The sequence below is a fragment of the Brienomyrus brachyistius genome, chromosome 21, assembly GCF_023856365.1.
Source record: "Brienomyrus brachyistius isolate T26 chromosome 21, BBRACH_0.4, whole genome shotgun sequence".
Lineage (NCBI taxonomy): Eukaryota > Metazoa > Chordata > Actinopteri > Osteoglossiformes > Mormyridae > Brienomyrus > Brienomyrus brachyistius.
Genome location: NC_064553.1, coordinates 11,996,534 through 12,017,682, shown reverse-complemented (window position 1 = coordinate 12,017,682; position 21,149 = coordinate 11,996,534). Strand labels below are relative to the sequence as shown.

Below are 21,149 nucleotides of genomic sequence, written 5' to 3'. Positions count from 1 at the left end.
TCAGACTCTGAGCGGTGATGAGAGACGCTGCGCTGAATCCAGACTCATTGATGGTTTAATCAAAACTGTGGAATCAGTCATAATGAAACAGGACAGGAGACTCTTCTCAAGCCGGTCTCTAGAGAACAGTAGTTTTCTACCCACAAGCCATCAGGCTTCTGACATTCTGTACACACCGATATACACTCACCACAACTGCAGGTCTCTTCACAATGTCACTTTAAACAATGTCACTTTAAACAATATCACTGTAAATTCTCACTGCACAATTTTGCATCCATCCATTCAAAATATCTCACTGCATTATTTTGCACCATTTTTGTTATAATGTTTTTTTTTTTGTCTGTATACTTTTCTATATGTTTAGATGTTATATGTCTATATGCTTGTGAGCACATGTAAAGCTGGGGGAACATGAGACTAAGAATTTCATTGCGGGCAATGATGCTACATTGTTATCTGTATATGACAATGAAACTTGAATGAAACTTGAAACTTGTTGCAGTTAGCATTCAAAGAAAAATAAGACTACTTACAGCAAGATAATGCAGGAGTATGTTTTCAGTTCTTCTTTACAGTATTTAATCCTCTCTGACGTCAATTCTGCTTTTCCATAACCCTTCGATGAACCTCAACACCTGGTTCTTGTAACGGGCAGTCCCTACATTTTTGACACGCCAAACAGTGAACAGGCTTCTAGAACATAAATGTTTTTCAAATGACGAATGGAAGAAAGCTTTTGATAATGAGGCACTATGTGAAAACCGCACATCATGGGATTCCTCCGTCGCTATTTCACAGTCATACAGCACTTATCTACTTTTGATGAGCAAATTGTTTATGGATGATAATCCTTTCCATGAGATAATCCTATCACGAGTTTGGGAACCAGCTGGTGTCTCACAAAATCCACAGGGTTTGTGGGAAACCGGGGTTATATTAAGAATCTGTTACCGAAGTCTTTTGTTCTCCCATTAGGAGGAGACCCCCTTGTTCCTGGCGGCTCGGGAGGGCAGCTTCGATGCGGCCCGTGTGCTGTTGGACCACTGCTGCAGCAGGGACATCACGGACCACCTGGATCAGCTTCCCCGCGACGTGGCTTGTGAGCGCATGCACCACGACATCGTGCAGCTGCTTGACCACTACAACCTGGCCCCAGGTGCCGACCGGCCCTTGGGACGCGGCTTGGCTCCTGCCCCAGCGGTCTCTGGTGGCGGCGCGCAGGGCAAGAAGGGCAGGCGGGTCGGCAACAGCAGAACGGCGGGGGAGGAGATGAAGACCAAGCACAGAAAGAAGCCATGTTCGGGGGCAGGAGTATCCCTAGGGGTGGCAAGAAGAGCAGGAGCTAATTGCCCCACAGTGGCAGAGAGGGCAAATGGGGGGAGCTCCCCTGTTAATTGCCTGGAGTCTCCACACACTGTGACCAGGGTCACAGCCGCCTCTCCGTTGTTGGTGACCACGCCCCCTGTGCACATGCCCCTCCTACCTCCTGTCACTCACATGCTGGGGCAGCAGCAGCAGGCTTGGAAAGAGCAGACCAAGCCCAACTTCCGGCCACACATGTGCAGGCTGCTCGAGGGTCAGTTTGATACTCCCTGTCCAGAGCAGTACTCTGTGGACGTCCCTCTGGCCCGTGAGCCACTGCTGCCAGTCTTGGCCTTTCAGTTGCCTCGGGGGAGCACCGGCAGTCTGCTCGATCAGGGGCATGCCGAGGCTTTGTCCCGCCCCCAGCAGGGAGCTCCCCGTGCCTGTTTTGCACAGGGTCAGACATTTCCACAGTCTGTCATGATGGGAGTACCTCAGCCTCTCCCGCACCCCCTCCCCTATGGCCACAGCCCTGGGGAGGCACCGGCCCCTCGACTCCAACACGAGAGCCCCGTGGACAAGTACCCCACTCCTCCCTCTCAGCGGAGCTACGCCACAACTGGCCTGGAGGGGTCCACACCCGCCCCACATCCCCCCCATCCGACCAAGCACCCTTATCTCACACCCTCTCCAGAATCCCCTGACCCTTGGTCCTCCTCTTCCTCGCCCTCTCCTCACTCGACTTCTGACTGGTCTGATGTCACCAGCAGCCCCGTTCCTCGCCACGCCAACGCCCCACGGGGTGGCCCCCTGCCAACCCGGCAGCCACACCCCCAGGAATATTCCTGCAGCAGCATGCAGGGACACCCTTAGACAAACCGTTTCCTCTCATCCCCCCTCTACCTCCATCTGCATTCCAGCCACATTCCCCACAAGCCCTAATCTCCCCCCCCCCCATTAACCACTTTGCCTTGTTGTTACGTTCCTTGCTTCCTGCTGTCTCTCCTTTCTCCCTCCTTTCTGTGTGTCAGGTCATAATATACACAAGTATTGAAGTGTCCATGCACCATAAGCCGTGCTTCGGTATTGCTCAGTTCCACAAGCTACATAACCACTAAATAAAGCACTAAATGGGCTCATTGCTTTAAAAATGTCCAAGTATCAATGTAATTTCTGACCGGCACCTGATAGTTGAGGCCTAGTTTTAATGAAGAGCTATGGGTTTTCTTTAATGATCATCCCTTACCTGCAGAGTAAATAAAAGAGAAAGCTGAAATGATTAAGAAAAATATGTTTGCTCCAAGATGAACAAGAGACCTTTCCACTGAGTGGACCATCAACGTTATGAAAATAGAAAAGTCATATGACAAAGGCAGTTTGGACCCTAATACGGTGTGCTTGGTAGTCTTTTTGGAAACATAGTTGTGAATGTTAATTTTAGAATTTAACTGAATGTCAGTATTATTGGGTTTGAGGTTGCTGTCATGAGATTTAAAAATATATTTTTGCATTGCATATTTTAACTTTGCATTGGTACTGTTTTGTATTTTGTGGATCTGTAAATATTAGGCGGTGTATTTCCTATAAAATTGCTGAGCCAGTTGTAAATATGCCCTCCAGTTTGTAAGTACTAGTGATGGCCAAAAGAAGCATCGTGAACCATCTGCTGTATTTTCTTACTCCACTAGATGGTGCTCTTGGCTTTCTTTAGAACATGCTTTGAGACCTTTTTTGAACAGACACCTCTGTCTAGTGGGGTCAAGTGGCTCATGAAGTTTCATTTGGCCAGTAAGTACTAAATTTACTTCTGAATGAAACTGTGACATTGTGATATGGGTGAGTGGGTGGCACTGGAGATAGGATACACTTTTTAACTGCAGTTATATAGACTGTATATACTAATATTGCCCTGTTTCTTTGCCTAATGGACTATATTGTCTAAAATTCATTTCAGCAAAAAAAAAAAAAAAGTAAAATAAAGAACAGTCACCTTTGACTGCATATAGAGCACCTAAATATGAATAAACATTTCATTGTTTTCAAACTGTCCTGTGTTTTGCATGACATGCATTCATTTTCTGGACTGGGTCCAGGCACAAACTGGCCATGGGGAAGTTTTAAATTTCCCGATTGGCTGGTCTAATGGGGGCTGGTCGACAAAAAAATGCAAAATATCAAATTGGAGCTGCTTTCACAACAAATTGCCAGGCTGTTTTTGTTATCAATCTGCCCCCGGCAGGGTCAAAGGAAGCATGAAGTCTCTCCCAATCAGCATGGCAGGGGTACATCATGGACAGATTGTGCAGAATGCATACAGAAATGCATTATTGGCAATTTAAAGATACTGATTAGTCTGGCGGGGCGGCATGGTGGTGCAGTGGTTAGCACTGTATGGGGCGGCATGGTGGTGCAGTGGTTAGCACTGTCGCCTTACACCTCTGGGACCCGGGTTCGAGTCTCCGTCTGGGTCACATGTGTGTGGAGTTTGCATGTTCTCCCCATGTCGTCGTTGGGGTTTCCTCCGGGTACTCCGGTTTCCCCCCACAGTCCAAAAACATGCTGAGGCTAATTGGAGCTGCTAAATTGCCCATAGGTGTGCATGCGTGAGTGAATGGTGTGTGAGTGTGCCCTGCGATGGGCTGGCCCCCCATCCTGGGTTGTTCCCTGCCTCGTGCCCATTGCTTCCGGGATAGGCTCCAGACCCCCCGCGACCCAGTAGGATAAGCGGTTTGGAAAATGGATGGATGGATGGATTAGTCTGGCAGCTTCAGCATAACACAGGCAGGACCTGCAGACTGCACACACAGAGCAAAGGCAGGACCAAAAGCCTACGCCCTGGACGTTTGAACCAGTATGGCTACCCACAGAACCACAGTACTGTCCTGTGGCATGACAAAAAAAGAACAATTAACTGAACTTAATGGAAACCGGATGAAGAGAATAAACCACTGGAAAATGGAGGGGGGAACCTATTGATAATGAAGTAGAAACCAATGCAATGGCATCAACAGAAGATTTTGATTGGGGTGGCCATCAGGGGGCAGATGTGTTTTTGGGGGTGGCCTCGCGGCATTGTATTTATTCTATGGTTCCACTTTTATTAATTTGATGTGGGGTGGTGATAAATTAACTTGGGTTTCAATTCGAGACAAGTCTGCAGATTAATTTACATATAGTATGTGACGTATTATTACCTTGTAAGTCTCTAGATTTTGCCAACTACCCCAACTCTTTTGATGTAGCCCGTTTTAGGTTAATAGTGGAATACTACAGGTTTGCCGGAAGATTTAAGCTCGAGTCAAGCGATATGCGTGGGAGTTGGCAATCTGCTGTTATAAGATACGTTTTTGTATTTAGTACGTGTTATCGACACTTAAGTCTACAAGGTGTCTAATACCTAAGGGAGATGCGACGTTTATCAGTTGAGCCACGGGCAGTATTTAGCTAATGTTTCCATCATTTCCACTGCGTGGCAAACTGCTTCTATTTTTCTTTTTAAAAAAATACGCCCGTCCAGCAGAGGGCGCCAACAAAACTGCACGGTCACCGAAAAAAAAATTAGAAAAGAAGAGAAGAAGACACAAGGAACTTGGAGGATAGTGTTACGTCAAGCAGCGATGAATCAGAATCTGCGCGAATACGGTTGAAAAATGAAGCTGACAGTTCCAAGAGGGAGTCCGGAACGCCTTTGATGTTCGGCAGAGGATTTAGAGGTCGTGTCTGACTAGCGAGCCACTTTTGTGCGTCGATAAACCACCGGTGGTCATCCACGCCGCTGCCAGGTATCTCACACCGCAGAACGGTTAAAAAAACAAGTTACACTAGTTAGACCCGTTCTGTCATGCACCGATTAATGTACATACTTAGGTAACGTGATCGAAAATCCGGTATATTACGATTGAAGCGAGGTTTAGGCGTTTGGGTTGTAAGTTATCGCTGTGTTGGTGCTATTATGGATTTGCAAGAAGGCTGCCCGTCTGCTTGCGCTACCTGCAGGAAAATTTGCCTATAACTCATATCTGGTACCAAATGTTTGCGCTAGGTGCTGTCCAAACTAACTTTACTAACCTTAGGTAAATGTCTTGCCCAACGGGGTGTGTTAAAAAGAAGCTGTAGTATACAATTATGTGTTGTTTTTTTTCCCGAACAAATACCGGCAACTGGAAGCATCACATACGGGGGGGGTCCTCTCAGATTTTCTACGAAACACCTGGAATCATTTAAACGAAATTGAGATTATTTTTTGTAAATATATCGGCTTATTTGTCAATGCAGATTGCTTTTCTTTTATGGCTGTGAGTGAGGTGAGTTACTGTTTTTACTTTCCACGCAGCACTTGCTTATTCTGCGCAGTTTTCTAACTAATCTTGCATATATTTTGTGTGTGTTTGAGTAGTGATTATGGATATTTGGTAATTTGGGCGACGTTAGACGTGGCTGGGCACTGAGCAGACTGACCGTGTTCAATGGCCAAATGCCACACGCTTGTCATTAGCGTCGACACAGCACTAATTTTTTTTTTTCCTTTCTCGTTCCAGCACGTATTTTGTTTTAGTACTTGATAAAACAGAAGTAATGGAAATGCTGTGGCGAGTTAACTCCAGTAATAGAGCGTGTTACAGTATTTCTGTTGTATTATTCGGTTATTAAATTATTTTTTGTTAATCCACTTGACCTCTCAGCAGGCATCTTTTAGTAAATTGGTTAGCTAAAGCTGAACAGTAATCACCTTATTTTTTTCTAAAACAACTGAAATAATATCGTATTAATAAATGACTTCTAAACTGAAAGGCTGATTAGCACTGAATTTCAAAAATTGAAATACATTAATGACCTGTTGGTTCAATCACGAGGCTGCATATGTGCGACACACACAGTCGCTACTTATGATTTTTCAAAGTAATTGTTTAATTGTACGAACTTGTCTGTCTCCGCACACGAACATGACCAATGTGAAATGATTTCAATTCCTGGAGGAAATATTCTACTCAATTTATTTTCCTTATTAAAATATCAGTTAGGTTTGAAATTAATATAACGGCTGGATTCAAGACTCAAAGCAGAGACACTCTACCTTAACCACATCACTATGTCCCACAGTACTAATGTTGCGCTTACCTTCAGTCTTCGTGAGAGAGACTGTTAGTGCACCTGTACTGTTTCCAGACATAGACTGTACTGTCAGCTCTCAGAGCAGTAGTGTGGTTTCACCAGGGACAGCTGCAGGGCACCCTCTGTTTCATCACACAGGAAGTAGCAAAGCCCTGCCTCTGGTGATAGTTTAGTGCTAATGATCAGTTACTTATTGGTGCACTCCTCATAAGAGTTTAATATGTCATATGTCATTACTGCCTGCTGCCTGGATGTTCCTCTGGCTAATTATTGGAACTTACAGAACAGGTTTGGTCAGTTGGTCGAGTCACTTAAGACATTTGAGTTGAAAATCCTATTTTCGCTTTAAATGTGTATGTATATGTATTTATATATAGGGCAGCAAGGTGGCTCAGTAGGTAGTGCTGTAGCTTCCGCCCCAGCTGGGGATGTAGTTTTTTTGGTCTCGCCTTCTTGTCCGATTGACTGGGTATTTCTTTTTCATCTCTACCCCTGAGGAGATTCTTAAACAGGATGATATGCAAATGGGCTACTGGGTGGGAAAAACCTGTTGTCCTTCTTTATGTAGGTGTGTATACGTTCCTTCTTGCCAGTTCGGTCAGCCGGTTGGTGTTTCTTCATATGTCCCATCCTGCGGTCCCTTAGTCTTACAGCCAGTGCTACCTAAGATGCCAACACCCCCCCCCCCTCCCCCGAGCAAGCATATGCTGCAAAAGCGGTTGGAATACAGTATTCTAGTTACATTCCTGTTGGACAGCCAACTTGAGCAGTTGCTGGGACTCTGAGCAGAGAATTGTACCTTAGGGTGAGTGGCGAGCTCGGTCCCCTATGCCTCGTTGGATGTGTGCATTTCACATGTGTGCCTCTGTGTAACTTTCGTCTTTTCTGCGTTCCATATTAGAATGCCTGCTTTCTGCAAGCTCATCCTCCTCGACCCGCTTGAATCGAACTGCGACTTTAGTTGCCACTAACGCAAGTATGGTTCAGATACATTGGCATTCTTGCGTGTTATACCTTGACTTGCTCAGTCTGTGGTGTAAAGCCAACAAACTAGCTTGTCACATTTCCAAAGATGCATTCAGGAATGTTATAATATTAAATTAATGGATGGGAGAAAAAAAGCAATCTCTTCAAGGTGTGTGTGTGTGTGCTGGGTGGATGAGGGGGTATGTGAGGGATGGCTTATGTGGAGAAAGTAGGGGTTGTTTGTCGGGGTGTGGAGGGGCCTCTTTCACAGACAACGAGGGGGATTGTGTGGCTCCTGAACCACCGGCTGGGCTCCACAAGGGGCCCAGTGTGTCCAGCAAACCCCTCCATCCCCTTCGCATTCATCCGCCCTGTGGGTGTACAACCTTTTTTTTCCCTTTGGGTTTCCTTGCTTCATTCCTTTTGTATAGTGAAGGCCGTCGCTGTGCAAGATGAATGTTGCGTGACAAGGCGTGTGTCTGGCAAGTTTGGCATGTTTCTCAAGTAGGATGAGTACTCCAGCACCTTTGTATTCAGGGAATGAAAGAAAGCAAAGAAAGATGTGTAGATGCGGTATGTTGGGGAAAAAAGGAGTGACTCTTTCTTGGCCCGGCTAGGCTTAGCTCTGATTATTTGCTGATTCGTATTCAAAGACGCGGCTTAGGGGACTAGCAGTGGTTCAGTGGACTGATTCTGCTTGCGGTGATACCACCTGGGCCTGTTTTTGCATGTTTGTATTGGAGGTGCACTCATCCATAATTTGGATCGGTTTTGGCACTGATCCATATTTATTAGAAGGATCAGGTATTGGCTATATGCGACCGAACCACGTCCGATAGGTTTTCGGTAGTCTGTATAAAGAGAGCTCCTATTTCTTGTAAAATCGCTTTGTATAATTAATTGCACAATAGCTCTTCCCTATTTTAGATGTGTTTTTGCAGCATTCAAGCTGAACACTAACGCTGCCACTTGGTTTTATGCCACTTAGTGGGTGTGAGCGCAGTGACGTCCGCCTGCTGTGATGTCATGTGCATATCCTTTACAGCAGGAGTAGCGTAAGGACATCAGATAAGAGGGGGACGATCTGGAAGTAATTTCTGCTTGAAACAACTAGTAGCACAGTCTTTGTAAAAACAAAGTTTTGAGATGTGGGAGTAGCATGTATTGGAAAACCCCACTAAACAAAGCGCAGGCAATTGTGCGAGACAATGTGAGTAATATGATAAAGCAATGCATGATTTTGGGAGTTGCTAGCTCGGGCTGCTTTACGCACTCACTCTAGCTTGTGATACATGAGGGGCTGCTATCGCAACAAAGTGTAAGTGATGCTGTTGTCAGTGGGAGAACCATTGTGGGAGATTTTAAGCATTCACCATTTCCGTATAGTTGCATAGAGATATTCAAATTGCGAGATATTCAAGATATTCAAATTGCACCGCAAATGCCTCAAAAACTCTTAAAACAAGATGTACGAACGAGGTGCAACGGTTTATGTAAGTTTCTAGTAGCCTAATTAAAGATTTTTTTTTGCATATATTTTTGCTCATTTGTGTTGACTACTTAAAAAAATTATATATAATGTATAAACTAAATATTTATCATTGGAAGAGGTGACTAAGGGCAGCATACTGAAACCTGCTGGCATTTTCGGACAATAACTCTCACCCCTACCGTAGAACACTTCACAAGCTCAAGAATAGCTTCAGCAACAGACTCATTCAACCCTGCTGCTTAAAGGAACGATACAGGAGATCATTCCTGCCTAGTGCCATTACACTCTATAACTCACCTGTCCATGTCTGGCCTGTGGTCACTAAACTGAACTAAGATGCATCAATTGGCTTTACCTTGCAACTCCACTGCATCTATCCACCTTCACTCAGTCTACCACTTTAGGTCTGTTTCTAGTTGGTCGTCCCCTGCTGCCATTGTAAGAGGAAGAGGTTTCTGAGTCTGGGCTGGTACATGTCACATGGTCATCTGATTTGCCTTTTTGTTTCTAGGTCGGCATTTTACACGAGGAATGTTTGGGATGAGGGCTGGGGTCGGTCTGTAAAGTTGCATTTGATTCTTAAAGGACTGTTCTTTACAAAACTGAAAAAAAACATGTTTTAGAGAGGCTTTAGTGCTATCTATCCATCTAGGTTGTTCCACTGGGAGTTACCTAGTTTTGGAGATATTGACTGTAGAAATGTCAGGCTTCGCTTGAATATAATGGAAGTGAATGGCATTCTTCCTGTGGTGATTAAAGTGCACTGTTGTCAGATCTTTCAAATGTCTCTTACCAGAAATCATGACCCGATTATTGAAGATCATCCACAGACTTTGTAGTGAGCAGTTTAACATGCAAACTATTTCCTTCTCATATCTTCATAGTGATACCATTGATGTTTGTTTGTTTGGGTTTGCAGTGAACTACCTCTTTAAAGAACCTGGTTGTTAGGATATTTCTAAGGTTCCATTGATGTCTTACAGCGGTGTTTGCCAACATGTTCCTTGGTGACCCCCAAACAGTCCACGCTTTTGCTCCCTGTGAGTTCCCGGGAGGAGCAAATATGTGGACCGTCAGGGGTTCCCCTAGGACTGGATTGGGAAAGACGGTCTTGTCTTGCAGGATGTAATTCAGATTCACTGTAGGAACTTCTGTTTTGATGCCTCCTTTTAGCATCCCAACTCTGTGACGTCCGAGGACCCCTCCCCTGCTCCAGAGAAGCCCTGCCCTCCAGAGATGGCATCACCTCAGCTGAAGTACCTGTCCTTGGGGGTGCTGGTGCTGCAGACCACCTCGCTGGTGCTGACCATGCGCTACTCCCGCACTCTGCCTGGCGACGGACCACGATATCTGGCCTCCTCAGCTGTGGTGATTGCTGAACTGCTCAAAATAGTCACGTGTGTCTTGCTCGTCTTCAAGGACCACAGTGAGTTGCGTGTGTGTGGTTCAGTTGGCTGATTGTTTGCTCGCTAGGATAGTATGCATACAAGCACGAAGAGTTGCCTTTGATAAATTCAGGTTTTCGCCTCAAGGATTTTCTATTGGTCTAAACTAGTGAGAGAGGTAGCAGGCAGGCTGCATGACTGACTACCAAGGGTCAGGATTCCTCTCCGGATCAGCCACAATTTGTTTATTTAATTAATATTGTTTATTTATTTAATGCTTTTGTACAAAGCCATGTACGTTTTTGTGAAAGCAGGATTAGCCAATCCCTTTAGTAACTGGGGTTAAGAGCCCTGCTCCAGGGCCCAATGTTGAAATCACTCTGCTGATCCTAGGTTTTGAACCAGTGACCTTTTGATTACAGGCACGCCATTCTAACTCTAGGAGGCGCTGTGATACTGGGTCGCTGAAGTGGGCGGGGCAGGCCCCTATCAGAAAGTTCCTTTTTTTCCTCTCTCCCCCAGAGGAGATTCTTAAACGGGGCCCTTTAACATACAGCCACTCCCCAGGTTACAATGGGGTTTACGTCCCGATAAATCTATCGTAAGGTGAAAATGCATTTTACTACAGAGCACCTAACCCTACAAACATCACAGCCTAGCCTAGCCTCCCTTGAACATGAATCATTAACAACAAAGCCTATTATAATAAAATGTTGGATAGCTCATGTAATTTATTGAATAATTTACCCAACAGTGAAAAACATTTAGCCATTGTAAGGTCAAAATATCGTAACATGGACCATCGTAAGCAGTTTACCGTCCGTAATTGGAAAATTTGACAAAATGAAGTGCCATTGGGGTAACTGAATTAAAAGCCTTTTACCTTTTTGTATGTATGAAGTCTTTCTATTGACAGGCAGCATTTTGTTCTCATCTTTTGTGCAGCTGAGGACTGGTGTCTTTCATAACGTTGGATTAATGTACTACCCTTGTATGTGTACAAACCGCAATTGCTTCCAATAGTCATAACTTAGGAGGCCTTCAGGAATTTTTGTGTGTCTTTCTTAAGCCTTATCTTGTATGAGGATGATTTTCTGGTTGGACAGGTTGCTCAGTTATCTTAGGAAACTTTGCAATAGAACAATTAAAAGGTGACCCTGTATTGTTGTTCACTGAACTGCCCACTCTACTCATGACTTCTTTTGTTCCTGAATCTTGTGCAACCTCTCACAAAAACTTCAGCCGCATATTAGCAGTATTTGAGGAACCGTTCAAAAGCAGAAATTGAAGTTATCTCATAGCTGATCCGCACATTGCTGCACCAGGCTGTCAGTGTTCACTTCTAAGTAGCGAGGGGCTTGCTAAATGAGGTCAGGCTGATGAGGGAGATGATGCTCCAGAATGCTGCGAAGGAATTTTATTTGGCTAATGTTCTAGTTATTTTGTGTTTTTTATTTTGAATTTTATTTTCAATGCTAATCCATCTTGTATGTGGGCCAATGTTCTATTGCTGCGTTTCGAATGATGTGACAAACTATTGTTAACGTATGAATAGCTAGGAATCATCAAGCTTGCCTGGTGCACCATTGACCACATTTCCGCATGTTTGTGTCTCAGGTTACAGCGTCAGGGCGTTGAATAGCGTGCTCACGGAAGAGATCTTGAAGAAGCGCATGGACACGCTGAAGCTGGCCATCCCTTCAGGCATCTACACCTTGCAGAACAACCTGCTGTATGTCGCTCTATCCAACCTGGATGCGGCCACCTACCAGGTATGACGACGTGAGGCGCAGTACAGGACGAGGAGCCTCACCCATGTGTGTCAGTCATCGTCTGTGAGAAGGTGTGTCTGTACTTTTGTGTCTGCTTACAGGTGTGCCCCAGGTGAGTGGACACTCCTCCCCCCTGCCTTTTGATGTGTGTGTAGGTGTTCATTCTCCGCTCCCCCGCCCCCTCCGTCTTCTCCAGGTGACGTATCAGCTGAAAATCCTGACAACCGCCCTGTTCTCGGTCTCCATGCTGGGCCGCCGACTGAGCGTGTACCAGTGGCTCTCGTTGCTTATCCTCATGACTGGGGTGGCCCTCGTGCAGGTCCGTGCTGGTTCGGCAGCTTCCGTAATCCCAACGTTCCCTGCTCTCCGGTGACTGAAGTGTCTCGTGCCCCCCTGTAGTGGCCCTCGGAGTCCTCGTCCCCCGATGAGAAGCAGCTGTCCGCCGGCTCCCAGCTAGCTGGGGTCATGTCCGTACTGGTTGCCTGCTTCTCCAGTGGCTTTGCGGGCGTCTACTTCGAGAAGATCCTGAAGGAGAGCAAGCAGAGTGTCTGGGTCCGCAACATCCAGCTGGGTTCGTGTGATCGCACGTTCCTCTGTCCTTGCATTTCCTCGCGCCTCCGTCAGTGCTGTCCTTCGCTGTCGTATCATTTGTCTGCCTGTGTCTCTATGTTCGCGTCTGGGTTTTGTCTGTCTGCCTGTTTATCTTGCATCTGCCTCTCTGCATCGTCGCCCACTGTTATGCTTTGTGGCTTTTTTCCAGCAATTTGTATTGTTTTTCCATTGCTTTCTTTGTTCCTTTTCACACTTTAACCCCTCGCCCGGGGGCCTTGTCAAACAATTGTGTTCAATGGACAGGTTATGTGTGAAACAGGCTTCTAGTCAATTACTGTGCATTAAGAAATCTTATTTAGTTATACTACACCACTGTCACTTAGCACTTGAATAGTTTGTATGGAAATGCCTGCTCCCTTACCCACTTACACACACACACATGCATATATGCACACACACGTACACACACAGTCCACATATTCATATCTTTATGGGGACACTCCATTCATTTCTAACCCTAATCCCAACTATGACCCCCCTACCCAGCCCTAACCTAAACCTTAAATAACAAAGAAAATATAGGACTTTTGACGAATTTTTTTTTTTTTTTGATTGCATTCGCAGATTTTTATAGAACTGAGTTTATCCATTGCTTGAATTGTGAGGGAGTGTCAGTTATGGCATTACGGCCATGTGGCGCGTTTCCCTGAGGGTGATCCGGGTCGCAGGATCCTCATTGCTGAGGACCCAAGCGGCTGGACCAGGCCAAGGGGACGCCCACATACCCGGCTGTGGCAGATAGACGGTCATTTCCGGAGGGTTGGCGGGGGGGGGGGGGGAGAGGTCGCCAACTGGGATCCCAAGGTGTTTTGTTGTGTAGTGGGTGCTGCATGGCATACTAACTGTGCATGGTCTCCAACCTGACCTGACCTGACTTGAGGTTATCCTTTTGGGGACCGATAAAGTACATGGTAAAAAGTTGCAAGTTTTTATCACATTGTGTGGAAATCTGGTCCCCACAATGTAATGATTACAAAAACACACACACACACTGTTCTCCTCCTTAACTCACCATGCTGTTAACCACAGTCTATCTTTCCCTTCAGGGTTGTTTGGTTTGGTGTTTGGACTGATGGGGATGTTTGTTTACGATGGCGAGAGGGTGAAGGAGTCCGGAATGTTCCAGGGCTATAACAAGATCACCTGGACGGTCGTCGCGCTGCAGGTGAGCTATGTTTGTGTCTGGATGCAGATATTGCTGTCCTCCTCACATATTTGCTTACAGAAGCCCTATCATGCTCTCCCATCCTGAGGGTTATACTACAAAGCGGTTTTTCTGGCTTGGCAAGCTCTCCTGAGGCTTACATACTACAAACGTAGCGTAGTTTTAGAGGGCTATATTGTTGTGATAATTCATCCTGTATACCTAACCTGCTCTAGGCAGGTTTAAGTTTGGGCTTTCAAGTTTAAAATGAGTGTAAGACCCACCCTTTCTCCGAAAACATATACAAACCACCCTTTCACCAAAATATAGCTCATATAACAGCCTTCCTTTGACTAAATAACTGGGATGCATGATTGCACTGTTTTTCTTTTCAGTCCGATACAAATTAAATGAAATATTTTTATACCAATATTTGGTGTCAGTCCCTTTGTGGCCCTTTGCCAGGGGAAGATTAAATTTGCCAAGGGGAGGGGTGCTTAACGATTAACTGTGCCTGACGGGGTGGGTATTGCTTACCTCTTATCTATCAAAGGGTAGCTGTTAGTTTGCATCTTTAGATTTCCATGCAGATACTTTCCCTTTTATACCAATGCGTACAGACAAACCAGCAAGTCTATTTACCGAGTTTATAACCACTGTTATGGTACCATATAACGCTGATTACAGAGTTAACCCCAGGTAGGTAAAATCTTGCTTGGTAAGACACCCCACAATAGGTTGAGGTGTTTTAAATGCCTTTCTCTTCCTCTCCTTCCCAAGGCTCTAGGGGGGCTGGTAATTGCTGCTGTTATCAAGTATGCAGACAACATCCTGAAGGGCTTCGCCACGTCACTCTCCATCATCCTGTCCACTGTCATTTCATACTTCTGGTTGGAGGACTTTGATCCTACCAGGTAAACATACACGCGTTTGCACAGAGAGGTATGCAGAAAACCCCAGAGTTAAGAATGTCCGACTTATGGACAACTCGCACTTACAGACAGATTGCCAGAAAGCCTTTTATGTTAAAAATTCAGGTTCAATTCAGTGGTTCATAGTAATAAACGCACGACTTTGTGATGCTGGGGAAAACATTGCACGGCTTCGGTGGTTCATTGGCCAAGGTTACAGTATGTTTCTGTATGAAGACACCGTTTTTATTGTATTATTACTGACCGACCTCAAATTTGGCTTAGACAGACTTTAGTGGAGGGAGTATATTTCGTTCACGACTTGGGGACTGTCTGTACTCACTGCGATTTCCAAATAGGTCGTTTGTTTTTCTGCTCATATTTAGTTAATGCTATCAGAATGGGTGGGTGGTTCAGTTCATAAACCAATCTTTGCTACACATGTGCTGAAATAAGCAGTGGTTTGCCCTCTAACTCGCTAAACCAGTGGTTCGCAAACTCGGACCTTGGCCCCCACTGCCCTGCTTGTTTTCCTGCTATCCCTGCCCCACACACAAGTCCCAGCTGTCTTTCAGCTTCTGATTGACTGAACACACCTGACCCAGGTAATCAGGAGTGTGTGGGGCAGGGATAGCTGGAAAACAAGCAGGGCAGTGGGTCCCGAGGACCGAGTTTGAGAACCACTGTGCTAAACCAACATTTAACATGACTGAAGGGGCACTCCCTGCGACACTCCTGATATCCCGGAGTTTCTGAACGGCAGGAACATTGTTCAGGCCCCGATTCTCAGCTGCCAGCTCCTTAATGCAAACAGGATCTGAATCACGGATCCTGTCACGAGCCGTACGATATAGCACCATACCTGGGTTGCGAAATGAATGTGAAATTAATTTCTGGAAATGAACTCTGTTAGTCGTGAACTCGTGTACCTTGATTGTTTTTTTCTCTTTTCTTCCTAGAAACAGCTAATGTACATGTAAGGGGAAGAAGACACTTCCTGATACAGATTGACCGTTGACAGATTGACTGACTAGGCGCCACTATCTTTAATGCATTTCGAGTAATTGCAGATGGACGACAGACGGAGATAAGAGACCTGCATCTCTGCACTTCATGACCTGCTTTTCTTCTCTGTCTCCCTGATTCTTGCAGCATCTTCTTCCTGGGCACCTTGCTGGTCATCGTTGCCACCTTCCTCTACGGTTATGAGGGAGGGCCATCGCCCAATCCAAGCCGTGCCTGAAGTGGCCCTGCTGACAAGAGCCGGGGGGTGGTAGGGGCTTGGGATTAGGGGAGTGGACATCTCGGCGAGGAGAAGAGGCCTTGCTTTGGAGGATTCGTATTGTGAGGGAAGGAGAAGACGTGGTGGTGAGGGGCTGGAGGTGGTGGGGAATGCAGACATGAGACGCAAAGCCTGTCAGTCCTGTGGAAATATGAGAAAGGAGCAATTTACCAGATGCCACACCCACTGCAAGCACTGCAAAAAAACTGGGTCTGGTAGTTGCCTCCCCCCCCCCCCCCCCCCCCCCACTACATTCCAGTAGCCCCTTCCTTAGGTTATGCCCTCCGTAGCACCTCTGATTTCCAGCTGGGAGTACTGGATGAGATCCTGACTCTCAAAACCTAGAGTTTTTTTTTTTGTCTGTATATTTGGGAAGAAACATTTTTAAAGTATGAATGTGTTCTGAGGTCATAATGTGTATAAATGAGGAATAAAACATTTCTATTTAAAGTGTTTCTTTTTATTGAGATTTTCAAAGGCATTATTTTTACCCCTTGATGTTTTATTTACCCCCTTGTCCCTGACTAGGGAAAGGTGTGTGTGTGTGTGTGTGTGTGTGTGTGTGTGTGTGTGTGTGTGTGTACGGTTTAGTTGTATTAACTTAATTGTGTTTTTTTATGATAAACAATGTCCGCGCACTGTTATCTAAATCGATAGACATTTTTTACTGAATAAAATATGAAAACCAGCTCTATCCATTCATCTCCTAAACACTTGACAAGAAAGCATGGTGCATGCTTTGTAAATTAATTCCCTGAAACTTGGTAGTAGAAAAAATTCTGAATTTTAATGTAAAGCACAGTTGAATAGTGAGATTTATTTCAAATGTGTTAAATAATTGTGCATACTCGTGCCCTGTCTCAGAATCGCCACTAAGGTGTTATTGGACCGCAGTGCCCCCAAGGTTTCTTTATTTTCTCCGCTGAATTGTATGAGTAGTTTGAGGAAGAGAACGAAATGCGGAACGCATGCGCCCTCTAGAGCGTGCGAAATCGACGCAAGATAAAGGTCTACATTTGCGCGAGAGCCCGCTGTTCTCGCTACCTGTTGGTTGGATTCGTCGTGACGTAAACGGATGTTTAAACTGTCGCATTTCCTCGTTGCCACGCAGTAACCGGGTTTATGGGTTTATTTCAGACTATATCAGGATAGTGTCTCGGGGCCGGGTTTCATTTGTCGCGTCGCGCGTCTCTGGTGTCTGCTTTACGTTTGCTGGCATGTCAGAAGGCTCCGCTAGCGTCTTGTGTCAGGTCTCGGCAGCGATGAAACCGCAGGTGGTGTTCGTGTTGGGGGGTCCCGGAGCGGGGAAGGGCACTCAGTGTGCCAAAATCGTTCAGGTAGGGGGTGGAGATAAAGAATAATTTTACGGTGTGCATGTTGTGTGCTGTTTTGTGTAGAAAAGTGTGTAGGAATGACATGAATTGGCTATATGTAATTTTAGGTCAGCTGAATTTTAGTGGACATTTGACTTAACGATTTATTATGCATCTATATCTTTCATTCCTTATGTCTAACAGTACTTGTATAATCCCCGTCTCTGACTGATAGTTATGGTTAAGGTTTTTGAAGGTGAGAGCAGTAATTAAATCAGACTGGAACTGAGGCGCAGACCAGGATCTCTCTGTTCTTGAAGCTGCCAGGTTGGCACTAGGCAGACCACAGCCAGTCCGTCATATGTGGCCAGTACGGTGTGACACATTGGAGGAGAGGATCCAAAGTTCTCTTTTAATTTGCACATGCACGTACATAGATACCAGCAACCATGAGTGATGATCTTTTGAATGGATCAGATTGTCCCTCTACCATTATAAAAGAAAGAAAATGGCCAGCTTTTAACTACATGCTCCTGTCAGTGACTTAAGTTGGTCTAGGAGTTCGGCACATTTGATGTACCTTCAAGCCTTGAAACCGTTTCTTTAAGAATTACAACTACACCCACCTATCGGCCGGGGACCTTCTGCGGGAGGAGAGGATCCGTGAGGGGTCAGAGTGTGGCCAGCTGATCGATAGCTATATCAAGGAAGGCAAGATCGTACCCGTGGAGATCACCATCACCCTACTGAAGCAGGTACGTCGGCAACAAGGTCATCCTAGCTGGTGTGTGTTTTTGGGATGACCTCTCAGTCAGCCAGTAATAAAGCAGTGATTTTCAGCTCCAGACCTGGGGACCCACTGTTATTGGCTGATTGAGAGGTCATCCCAAACACCCCTACCGGTCCCCTGGCCTAGACGGTGCATTTTGTTTACATTAATATATTTTTATTAGTTGGCCCGAAGCACTATACAAATGTTTTATACGAATAGCAACACAGATTGATGAATAAATAGTTAATGCAGAGAAATTGTATGTGGGGAAAAGTTAGGAGGCATTAGAGGAGTTGAACATGAGATTTGTATTGCATTAGTGTTGCACATGCCATGGCTACAGCTGAGGAATTTACCTCATTCTCTTCCAGTAAAATATGCATTTCAGTTGAATAACCAAGTTTCGGTTAAGCAATTAACTGCAAATCGAAAAAAAAAAAAATGTAAAGAATGGCTGAAATTCTTGCTGAGATGACTGAGGATAGGATGAGTGTAACCAGCCATGTACCACAGAACTAAAATCCTCCCCACCCAATAGGTCAGGTATGTCAGCACAGAGGAAATGTATGATTCATGTTTTCTTCTTACACTAACAAAGGATTGTGGAGTTTCTGCTTTCTAAAACTGGTATATCATTGTTCTATGTGTAGAGCAGATACCCAGAAATGAACAGAACAGTTCAACTGGTGAAGATAATGACATGGCAGCCGTTTTGTCTTGGACAGCTCAGCGATTCCCTTTCGTTGGTCTAAATATATTAGTTTCTTTGGCTCCTAGGCTATGGAGAAGATCATGCAGCAAGACCAAGAGAAGTACAACTTCCTGATTGATGGCTTTCCCCGTAATGAGAGCAACCTACAGGGCTGGAACAAGGACATGGAGGGCAAGGCAGACGTCAGATTCATTCTGTTCTTTGACTGCAGCAATGAGGTAATTGAGGACTGGTGGATGGAAGGATGGGAGAAAAAGTGCAAAAGAAATAAGTTGTAGCATGGTGAGGAGGTATCCTGGAAGGAGTTTTTCCATTAAGCTTCGTGTAGACCAGTGTATATTAGCCGTTTTAGTCCACGTTATTCCTCAGTCATTATGTCATGACCCTAAGACACCCCACAATAGGTTGAGGTGTTTTAAATGCCTTTCTCTGATTTATGTTTGTCGTTTTTGTTTCACCAAAAAACATGGCGGGTCTGATGGTGAAACCAAACAAATGATTTCCAGGACGATGCCGTGCATCATTCCCGCCCACAAAAGTCCGACATTACAATGATCTTTCAAAATGATTTTTTTTAAAACCAAACAATCTGGGACCTAATGAAAATGGTTCTGTGTCCAATTTTGGGTCGCGACCCAACGGTTGAAGACCACTGCCATAGACTGTGTAATGCTGCCCGATTAGGGTGCCAACAGGCGTTTGAAAGACTGGTGCCGTGTGTCTACAGGTGTGTGTCAGCAGGTGTTTGGAGCGTGGGAAGAACAGCGGGCGCACAGATGACAACAGGGAGAGTCTAGAAAAACGGTAACCACTCCTGCAGTCACAGACGCACACACCCTGCTCCCTGCGTGGTCTTTCTGCCGCCTGTACTTTGGTGGTCTGTTACACACACTTCCACACCAAGCATGTTCATCTGTCAAAACAGCAGCCTGTCTGTGCCATAGTATCCAGACGTACCTGACGTCTACGCGGCCAATCATTAACCAGTACTTAAAGCAGAGGAGGGTGCGAACGGTGGACGCTTCTCGCAGCGTGGAGGAGGCGAGTGCCGCCGTGCCTTGTGAATCCACGACTCTCCAAACCGCCGTCGATCCTGAAGTCTTCCATCTGTCCTCCCTCAGGTGTTCGCTGACGTGAAGAGAATCTTCGAAATGGAGGGGTAGATGCTCTCATCATCCTATTGCCCCACACCGCACATTGACTCGCATCCCTCTGTGGGATGCGTGGGGCAAGTGGTGCTGTGATGCGTGTGCGTGTGTATGAGTGCGTGTGTGTCCGTGTGTGGTGCTGTGTTGCGTGTGCGTGTGTATGAGTGCGTGTGTGTCCGTGTGGTGCCTGCATGTACACTATGCTCTTTCTCTGCTATGAGAACATTGCCCTGCCTTGTCCTGCCTGGGCACCTATACCAAAAAACCAGCTTCCCTTTAGAATTTAAACATTGTAGACTTTGTTGTAGATCAGCCTGGCATTTCTGAGACCATGGGCTTCGGTAATGACAGCGTCAGGGGCAGCTTATAGAAAATAGCAGAGTATGTGTGTGTGTGTGTGTGTGTGTGTGTGCATCACATTAAAACTGGCAGCATATCAACTCTGCTTGACTGGCAGTATAACGAGGAACCAAATATAAAACCAAGGGGCTTGACTTTGCCCGTCCTGCCTGCCTCCTGCTCCTGACATCTCCTCTCTGACACTTCTTGCTGTCTGATGATCATGGAGCAGAGCGGATCGCCAACGTGCCATCAGAAGATTAAGGGCGTTTGCATGCGCCTCTCTTGTGGAACTTGTGTATTTAAAGCTGCTGTTGGACCCCTTTCCAGCCGTGGGTACCACTGTGCCCAGTTTCGGTGCCCGTCCACACCACACCTCCCTCCCACCGCACTGAACTGACCCCAAATAGTTTTTTTTTTTTTTTTTTTAACGTTGCGTGAGTCTCTGTCAAAACCATGGAAAAAAAAAAACATTTGAGGATGAACCAGTTTGTTAAACTTGAATGTTTATATTTTTAAATGAGGAAAAACTTAAAAGAAATATTTTCTGAATGTGTAAAATATACCTTTTCCCTTCTGCCTTGTGTGATTTCTCAGCCGGTGCGTATACATACAGTTTGTGTTCTGTTTATACAGGATAACTTTGTAGATGTTTCATTTGGGTAATTTGAATATGTTACCTGGCTTCTTGAGACTAAATCAACAGTTCTGTAAAATATAATTGACCAGCTTGAGTACTGGCTCAAAAGATGATAAGCAAAGTGACAGTTTGCACTACAAAGTGTGATACATGATTCTGACCAGTCAGGGGCACATTTTTTATTGATTCTATCAGGGATTTCTTTTCACTTGGTTAATATTATAACAGGGGAAATATATCTGCT

General features: G+C 45.4%; 3 protein-coding genes and 1 long non-coding RNA gene across 9 annotated transcripts in view; 3 read left to right on the top strand and 1 right to left on the bottom strand.

Moving 5' to 3' along the window:
* LOC125716509 (neurogenic locus notch homolog protein 1-like) overlaps nucleotides 1–3,353 on the top strand; it is a 28,279-nt gene extending 24,926 nt beyond the window's left edge. The window contains exon 17 of the mRNA XM_048988893.1: nucleotides 979–3,353. Coding sequence (XP_048844850.1) covers nucleotides 979–2,178 — 1,200 coding nt within the window. The 3' untranslated portion in view covers nucleotides 2,179–3,353. The remainder of the gene's footprint in view (nucleotides 1–978) is intronic.
* On the bottom strand, nucleotides 38–6,556 carry LOC125716586 (uncharacterized). Its single transcript, XR_007384361.1, has 2 exons — nucleotides 6,424–6,556; nucleotides 38–1,748 (listed from the first exon to the last, which is right to left on the bottom strand). It is a non-coding gene; the product is annotated as an uncharacterized LOC125716586 (long non-coding RNA).
* On the top strand, nucleotides 3,899–16,431 carry slc35a3b (solute carrier family 35 member A3b). 3 transcript variants are annotated; one of them, XM_048988982.1, is made up of 8 exons: nucleotides 3,899–5,087; nucleotides 10,049–10,301; nucleotides 11,878–12,032; nucleotides 12,229–12,351; nucleotides 12,432–12,603; nucleotides 13,691–13,809; nucleotides 14,569–14,702; nucleotides 15,852–16,431. In XM_048988982.1, the coding sequence occupies exons 2-8, from the start codon at nucleotides 10,112–10,114 to the stop codon at nucleotides 15,940–15,942; spliced, it is 984 nt and encodes a 327-aa protein (XP_048844939.1). In that variant the 5' UTR covers nucleotides 3,899–5,087; nucleotides 10,049–10,111; the 3' UTR covers nucleotides 15,943–16,431. The 3 variants fall into 3 exon arrangements, with proteins under 3 accessions (XP_048844939.1, XP_048844938.1, XP_048844941.1); XM_048988981.1 differs by lacking the exon at nucleotides 3,899–5,087 and adding an exon at nucleotides 5,132–5,609; XM_048988984.1 differs by lacking the exon at nucleotides 3,899–5,087 and adding an exon at nucleotides 7,135–7,222.
* A 113-nt stretch (nucleotides 16,432–16,544) lies between these two features.
* cmpk (cytidylate kinase) lies at nucleotides 16,545–20,842 on the top strand. 4 transcript variants are annotated; one of them, XR_007384352.1, is made up of 6 exons: nucleotides 16,545–17,318; nucleotides 17,903–18,049; nucleotides 18,844–18,996; nucleotides 19,506–19,582; nucleotides 19,704–19,819; nucleotides 19,900–19,950. XR_007384352.1 is itself a non-coding variant. In XM_048988995.1 (6 exons), the coding sequence occupies exons 1-6, from the start codon at nucleotides 16,950–16,952 to the stop codon at nucleotides 19,939–19,941; spliced, it is 885 nt and encodes a 294-aa protein (XP_048844952.1). In that variant the 5' UTR covers nucleotides 16,545–16,949; the 3' UTR covers nucleotides 19,942–20,842. The 4 variants fall into 4 exon arrangements, 3 of the variants coding, with proteins under 3 accessions (XP_048844952.1, XP_048844951.1, XP_048844953.1); XM_048988995.1 differs by having other exon boundaries at nucleotides 19,723–19,819; nucleotides 19,900–20,842; XM_048988994.1 differs by having other exon boundaries at nucleotides 19,723–20,842.
* The last annotated feature ends 307 nt before the right edge of the window (nucleotides 20,843–21,149 follow it).

What these genes read in the sequence shown, in the direction of transcription:
- slc35a3b (XM_048988981.1), top strand. An exon ending in CTGGGGTGGCCCTCGTGCAG is followed by an intron (nt 12,352 to 12,431) that starts GTCCGTGCTGGT and finishes GCCCCCCTGTAG; the next exon opens with TGGCCCTCGGAGTCCTCGTC. An exon ending in GAGGACTTTGATCCTACCAG is followed by an intron (nt 14,703 to 15,851) that starts GTAAACATACAC and finishes TGATTCTTGCAG; the next exon opens with CATCTTCTTCCTGGGCACCT.
- cmpk (XM_048988994.1), top strand. Translation starts at nt 16,950, where the DNA reads ATGCGCCCTCTAGAGCGTGCGAAATCGACGCAAGATAAAGGTCTACAT. An exon ending in TCTTTGACTGCAGCAATGAG is followed by an intron (nt 18,997 to 19,505) that starts GTAATTGAGGAC and finishes GTGTGTCTACAG; the next exon opens with GTGTGTGTCAGCAGGTGTTT. An exon ending in AGGGAGAGTCTAGAAAAACG is followed by an intron (nt 19,583 to 19,722) that starts GTAACCACTCCT and finishes TCTGTGCCATAG; the next exon opens with TATCCAGACGTACCTGACGT.